At 48.9% G+C, this 7,730-nt stretch overlaps 1 protein-coding gene across 1 annotated transcript in view; it reads right to left on the bottom strand.

Moving 5' to 3' along the window:
• Nucleotides 1-7,730, bottom strand: part of LOC105544779 (Ig heavy chain Mem5-like) — a 160,746-nt gene that overhangs the window by 37,436 nt on the left and 115,580 nt on the right. Inside the window, 1 exon segment of the mRNA XM_011987363.1 lies at nucleotides 187-194. Coding sequence (XP_011842753.1) covers nucleotides 187-194 — 8 coding nt within the window.

Genomic DNA, 7,730 nt, shown 5'->3' with positions numbered 1-7,730 from the left:
ATCCCAGGTGCCATGCAGAGAAGAGCTTCTTGTTCTCCTTTTCCCTTTCCCTCTTCCCTCTCACCTCATCTTGTTCATTCACTCATCGCTTTTCCCTTCTCACTTTTAAGTGTTAACCTTTAAAAGCCTGTTTTCCCCTATAAGTAATGTATTGTAACTCCCGCCATCACCATATCCTTCTCCAACCCACCAAACTGCCAAGGGTGGTAAGTGCATAAACTAAGAAGAAATGGGAAACATTCATTGCAAAATTTGCAGGCCGTCAGTCACCCAACGTGACAGCACAGATCTTCTGGTCTTTGAAGACCCATATATTTTTTTTTTAAGACAGGTGTCACTCTGTCACCCAGGTTCAGGTGCACTGGTGCAATCACAGCTCACTGCAACCCCCAACTCCTGTGCTCAGGCGATCTGCCTGCCTCAGCCTCCCAAGCAGGTGGAACTACAGGAACACACCACCACACACAGCCAATGTGCTTACTTTTTGTGGAGACAGGGTCTTGCTCTGCTTAACAGGCTGGTCTCAAACTCCTGGCCTCAAGAGATCCTCCCACCTTGGCCTCCCAAAGTGCTGGGATTATAGGCATGAGTCACCATGCCCGGTCTGAAGACTTTTAAACGCTGCCATATTCAAGATACATTGAAACTCAAAGTTTGATGAGCCTGCTATTTGCAAGTGAGTAATATACAACACACTGAAATACCTTCAGCTTCTCAGGCTTTGTACCTTCCTCTGGAATAATCAGTGTATCCCAAAAGTAAATCCATAATGAGGTCCAGTTTTTCCTTCCTACTTGGCTATGAAATAGACAAGAAAAAGGAAAGCTAGCCATTTCCATCTCACTGTAGGTGACTCTCCCGTTTGCTTTTTGACTGTATTTGGGAAGCGGGGGCCTGACTGCTTTCCTACTTCCTGAGCACAACTTCCTTTACCTAGGAAATCCTCAGCGTGACCTACATGGATTAAACCAGCTTCCTCACTTTGTTTCCAATATTCTTACAATCAAAGTATCCAGAAAGGGCAAGGCAACCTGAAAAAATGAGGACGGGTACATTATCCCATGAGCCAAACTGTCACTTACACTAGTTAGTCATGAAATCGGCAAAATTCCAGATGAGTTCTCCAACCACGTATTATCTGCGCTTTTGATCCAGACCCAGATGATACTGCTCTAGCAGACTGTTCTGGTAGTCTTCACTGAACATCAGAGATGGATCCTGGAATTCAAGGCAAAGAGAATTTAAGAATCAGAACTGGCAGAATTGCAAATGTTAGATAAAAAATAAAGATACACTTGATGGTGATGAAAATATCTGACCTCACAGGGGGTTGTAGTGACTGCAGGACTCACTGATGCTAGGGTAAAGGCAGCCAGGGAATGGTCTAACGCAGAATAAAAAAGGAGGTTTAAAAAAAAAACACAACATGGCCAGGCGTGGTGGCTCACACCTGTAATCCCAGCACTTTGGGAAGTTGAGGCTGGGCAGATCACGAGGTCAAGAGATCGAGACCATCCTGGCTAACACGGTGAAACCCCATTTCTACTAAAAATACAAGAAATGAGCTGGGCATGGTAGTGGGCGCCTGTAGTTCGAGCTACTCAGGAGGATGAGGCAGGAGAATGGTGTGAACCTGGGAGGTGGAGCTTGCAGTGAGCAGAGATCGTACCACTGCACTCCAGCATGGGCAACAGCGAGACTCTGTTGAAAGAAAGAAAGAAAAGGAAAGAAAGAAAGAAAGAAAGAAAGAAAGAAAGAAAGAAAGAAAGAAAGAAAGAAAGAAAGAAAGAAAGAAAGAAAAGAAAGAAAGAAAGAAAGTCTTTACTTAGTAACTGCTTTATTTATAAATAATTTGATATTCGATTCATCTTACTTTTCCATCTCTACCTGCTGGTACAGACTTAAGGCTGAACTACACTAGAAGTAAAAATATCCCTTGGGACCAAGCATGATGGCTCATGCCTGTCATCTGAGCACTTTGGGAAGCCGAAGGGGGAGGACTGCTTGAGCCTAGGAGTTCAAGAGCAACCTGGGAAATATAGCAAGACCCCATCTCTACAGAAACTACAAAAATAAGCTAAGCATGGTGGCACACAAGGGGGGTCCCAGCTACTTGGGAGGCTGAGGTGAGAGGACTGCTTGAGCCCCGGAGGTCAAAGCTTCAGTGAGCTGTGTTTGCATCACCGCACTCCAGCCTGGGTGACAGAGCGAGACCCTATCATAAGTAAATGTATGTATGTATGTATGTATGTATGTATGTATGTATGTATGTATGTATAATGAAATTAAACCAGGCTGGGCATGGCAGCTCAGGTCTGTAATCCCAGCACTTTGAGAGGTCAATGCAGGAGGACGACTTGAGCCCAGGAGTTGAAGACCAGCCTAGGCAATACACTGAGACCCAATCTCTACAAAAAGTTTAAATATTAGCCAGCTGTGGTGACGCATGCCTGTGGTTCCAGCCACTTGGGGGGCTGAGGAGGGAGGATCATTTGAGCCCAGGAGGTTGAGCAATGAGCTGTGATTATGCCACTGCACTCCAGGCTGGGCAACAGAGTGAGGCTGTCTCAAAAAAAAAATTATTTTTAAATAAACTAAATAAATTCAGCTATTCTAGTCATATATCAGGACTTCAATAGCCACATGTAGCTGGTGGCCACCACTTCACACAGTGCATATATGGGGCATTTCTGTCATTGCAAGGGTTCTTTTTTGAAACAAGGTCTCACTCTGTCCCCCAGGTGGCAGCACAGTGGTACAATCATGGCAGATGGCAGCCGTGACCTACTGGGCTCAAACGATCCTCCCACCTCAGCGTCCCAAGTAGCTGGGACTACAGGTAAGCACAACCATAACCAACTAATTTTATTTTTTATTTTTCTTATTTTTTTGAGACGGAGTCTTGCTCTGTCACCCAGACTGGAGTTCAGTCGCACGATCTTGACTCACTACAACCTCTGCCTCCCTGGTTCAAGCAGTACTCCAACTTCAGCCTCCTGAGTAGCTGGGATTACAGGCGCACACCACCACACCCAGCTAATTTTTGTATTTTCTTAGTAGAAATGAGGTTTCACCATGTTGGTCAGGTTGCACTCGAACTCCTGACCTCGTGATCCACCCACCTCGGCCTCCCAAAATGCTGGGATTACAGGTGTCAGCCACCTTGCCTGGCCGCAACTAATCTTAAATATTTTGTAGAGATGGGGTCTATGTTGTGCAGACTGGTCTCAAACTCCTGGGCTCAAGAGAGCCTCTGATCTCAGTCTCCCAAAGTGCTAGCATTTCAGGAGTGAGCCACCACACCCAGCACTGCAGAACCCAGATCTATCAGTGCTGACCTAGAACCTCTCAAGAGTTTCTTAAGAATTCAGAACTGAGGCGAGGCATGGTGGCCCATGCCTGTAATTCCAGTACTTTGGGAGGCCAAGACAGGTGGATCACTTGAGATCAAAAGTTCAAGACCAGCTTGACCAACAACGTGAAACCTCACCTCTACTAAAAAAAAAAAAAAAAAGATTAGGAGAACGTGGTGGTGCATACCTGTAATCCAAGTTACTTGGGAGGCCGAGGCAGGAGAATCGCTTGAACCAGGAGGCGGAGGTAGCAGTGAGTCAACATTGTGCCACTGAACTCCAGCCTGGGTGACAAGAATGATCTTCCCTCTCAAAGAAAAAAGAAATCAGAGCTGGTTACCTTTTCAAACAGGATGAGCAAGGGTGCATATCCACGAGCCACTTCCCCCTTCTTGACAAGTTTGCAGAAGTGGCATTCTGTAAGCACGATAAATTTAAGGGTGCAAACAGAACAGCACAGTCCACTGTGGGGGGCTATTCTTAATGTGTCAACGGGAGTCCCAGGAGCTGTGACAAATGAGTGTGAGCTGGCTGGGGAGGGAACGAGGGGCTGGATGGTGTTCAGGAATCCACATGGAAAAAAAAAATCGACAAGATAAAGCAACCTATCTTTGGTGAGGAAGACGAAAAAATGAGAGGGATAAAAAAATGAGGACAGGCAGGGCATGGTGGCCAGGGAGGCCAGCCAGATCTCCACACAAAGGCTCTGCTCTTAAGCAGGAGGCAGCCTCAGGGACAAAAGTTTCCTGAAGCAACTCAGGTGAGGCCTCACATACAAGAGCCCCAGAGGCTGCAAAAGCACCAGCTCAGCCAGCCAAAAACCCAGGGCCACACCCTTCTGAGACCCAGACTCCAAGTGAGGATCGCTGGGATTCAGCAGAACAGGACGACGTGACAGTTGGCGGACCAATACTTCCCAACACCCTTCCAGCAAGCAGCTGTGGACCTGCCATAGGAACGGTGACAGGCAGGATGGTGGTCTGGGAAGAAGGATCCCAGACTGGGTGTCCCATAGGACCAGGTTGTGACAGATCCCACAGCCAACACTCATGCCCCAGCCAAACCCAAACCCAACAGCTCCCCAAAGCCCTCCATGTAAATAGCCTGTGCACTGCTAAGCAGATACCTCAGGGAATAATCTGATGGCTGTGAAGAAGATGCAGCCTCAACAGGGTTCCACAAGCCTTCTGCAAGCAAAGCCTTCTTTGCTTGGGTGCCTCTTCAAAGCACTAGGGAAGCTCTTAAAAGATACAGGGCCAGGCACAGTAGCTCACGTCTGTAAACTCAGCATTGTGGGAGGCAGAGGCAGGAGTACAGCTTGAGGTTAGGACTTTAAGGACAGCCTGGGTGGAATAGTGAGACCCTGTCTCTACAAAACACAAAAATTAGCATGGCATGGTGGTATATGCCCATAGTCCCACCCACTTGGGAGGCTGAGAAGGGAGGATTCCTTGAGCCTGGGAGGTCAAGGTTGCAGTGTCCATGATCATGCCACTGCGCTACAACCTGGGCCACAGCACAAGATCCTGTTACAATCAAACAAGCAAACAAAAAACCAAAGATGGGTATCTTCTGCCCCATCACATAAATCCAAATCTCCACAGGGTGACACAGGGTGACACAGGGTATTCGCATTTTAAAATATCTCCTCTGCTGAAGTAAATGTATAATAATGGCTGAAAACCACTGAGTTATGTAAATACACTTCCTGTGACTTATTTGTAGCCCTTTCGTATCTAGCAATTTCTACAGACCCTCTCTGTGGGCTTCAGAAGCCAGAATGGGCAGGGCCACGTGTGAAGGTCCTAGCAAACTGAGAGTAGAGCACAGCTACTAGCTCAGGGAGACCCATTTCTGAGGCGAAAGCACCCACCAGGGGCTCCGCCTGTCTTCAGAGGGAAAATCACACCTCAGAACCCCAGAGACCCAAATAAAGCTCGAATTCAGCAGATATCTGCCACTGGGCCCTGGAGCGGCAGCCCCAGGAAAAACTGCCATTGCACTGTCAGCTCCCTCCAGCCCTCTCTCAGGTCCCAGCAGGAGGAGGTCTCTGACTAAGCTCAGAGGTCTCAACAAAAGGTGGGTTGAACCTCAGAGGAGTTACTAATAGACCTATAGTTACCTCAAGACTCCACCTGATCAGGGTCAAAAGTGAGTTCTGGGAGGGCAGCCAGGAAGAAAGCAGGGCAGAGAGGAAACACAGGGAGAGGGGCCCTGGGACCACGACAGATATGGAGGAAACCAGAGGAACGAGAGCAGCCCTGATGATTGTGCTCCCCACAGCCCCTGCATGTCTGTGTCTCCTGAGAATTCAGGGTGAAGAGCTCACTCTTACCCTTCACCTGGTCCTGGGCTCTGGCAGGCTGGCCTGATTCCTGCCCCAGCCTCACCCATTCTCCGCAGTCGTCACCACTGATGTGGGCAAGCTGATGTCTCTGGTTTGCTGGGCTCTCACTCTCCACCCAATGGCACCAAGTTAACTTCTTTGCACGCTTTATTTTCTGTGATTAAAAAGGGAAGCAATTCTCACTGACGCCATTTCTCAGAGGAGAAAACAGGCACAGGGATGTTCTATAACTTCCTCAAGATCACCAAGCTACAAGTGGGAGCTGGGCTTTGAATGGAAGTCTACCCAGGCTCCTAAAGTTGAGCCGTCCTCCAAGGAAAGGACAGCACTGTAAAAGCTCAGTGAATGGGACGGGAGACTTCACTAAGGCCTGACCAGGCTGGTACCCTGATATCCAACTTCCAGCCTCCAGAACTGGGAGAAACATAATTCTGTTTTTGATCAGCTCCCCAGGCTATGGCTCTTTGTTTTAACATCCTGAACTAGCCCCGAAGTGCGATTCCATCACCTGTGTCATATACCATCATTCAGACGGGAGTCACTAGGCCCTCAATGCTGTCTTTGTGGATACTGCCCACCCTAGGCTGAGATGAGGCACAGGGTCTGGGTCTAAATAAAACGGGAAGGCACTGGAAGGTGCAATGTCAGAGGAGGAGGATGTCTGAATTTCATTTAATCTCTACCTCTACTGGTGCAGCATGAAAGAGGAGGCCCAGAGCAAAAGTGTCTTCTCCTGAGATCACACTGTGAACTCCAGGCCCACTGGAGTTCAATTCCATGCTACTTCTCACTCCTTTTTGAATTTCCTCCATCTGTAAGTGTGTGCAATCTCTACAGGGAACACCACACCATGAGTTTTATAAGATCTATCTCAAACACACCTCATGAGTTCCCTAGGAGGGAGATGCTAGCATAACCCCCATTGTGCATACTGGGGAGGCCCCAAAACACCAAAGGAGTCCTCTAGGGTCTCACAACTGCTAAGATAAAGGTTGTTTGACCCAGAACTGTCTCCTCAAACCTGGGACCCTGGTTATATTCAGGTCTTCGCAAGGTGCTGAAGGGGCACACTTTGGCATAATGGTGAAAGATAAGGAGTTGATGGGGGAGGCTGAGCAGCCAGAAGCCCGGTGGGGCCTTTGAGTAGGTCTTATGGAAAGGAGGTGCTTACAGGATGGAACCTACAAGATGTGACCTCACTTCCTTACTGACAGACCCCAACAGAACTTAGAATTCTGGTAACTAGGCACCCATATTATACACACAGCCCCATTTCCAGCTCAGTTGGTAGTTGACACTCCAGGGAACAACATGTTCTCCTGCTGTGTCCCAACATGCTGCCGACCTCCTCGTCGCAGAAGAGGCCAAAATGAGACTGTTTCTCGAGAATATAGACATTGGTACAACCCTCAACCTCGACGCCTCTGGCCCTTTGCCAGAAGGCACCCACAGGTAACACAGGGCCCAGGGCAGGCCCGTCCAGGCCAGGCCTCAACTGTGCCCATTAGGGCAGTGCTGACCCCTCCTCATGTGCTTGGGGGAAACAGGAGAAGAGGGGCCCTCCCTGGACAGGAGCAGGTAGGTTGTCGAGGGTTGGGAGCCTGGTCAGTATGTCAGGTTCACAGCCCAGACCATGCCTTCAGGATGGGAAGGTGAGTGTCAAGGACACAGTTTGTCTGCTCAGATCTGAATCCCAAGACCTCAAGCTGTCATCTGCCAGAGACCTCAAGCTCCTCTGGCTGGAGGTCTATGCACATGCTCCTATGTGCCAAATCCTGTTGGGGAAGGGGGCGCCAGGGAGGAGTTCTAATGGGGGTGTCCCACTATGGGGTCAGCCAGGCAGGCCACTGACACCTCTTCGCCTGGCTCACTCTCTTTGCAGAGCTCCACACAGCAGATCAAGCAGGAGCTGTTGGATGGATTCCATTTCTCCATCTTCTTCAAAGAAGGGCAGGGGCCCCCTGCTACCAACCACGGCCAGTGCTGGTCTGGGGTGAGACTGGACACAGAAGGGTCTCCACAGACAGGGA

Source organism: Mandrillus leucophaeus, unplaced genomic scaffold, assembly GCF_000951045.1.
Source record: "Mandrillus leucophaeus isolate KB7577 unplaced genomic scaffold, Mleu.le_1.0 Scaffold308, whole genome shotgun sequence".
Classification (NCBI taxonomy): Eukaryota; Metazoa; Chordata; class Mammalia; order Primates; family Cercopithecidae; genus Mandrillus; species Mandrillus leucophaeus.
The sequence above is the reverse complement of the archived record's forward strand: the minus strand, read 5'-3'. Positions and strand labels throughout refer to the sequence as shown.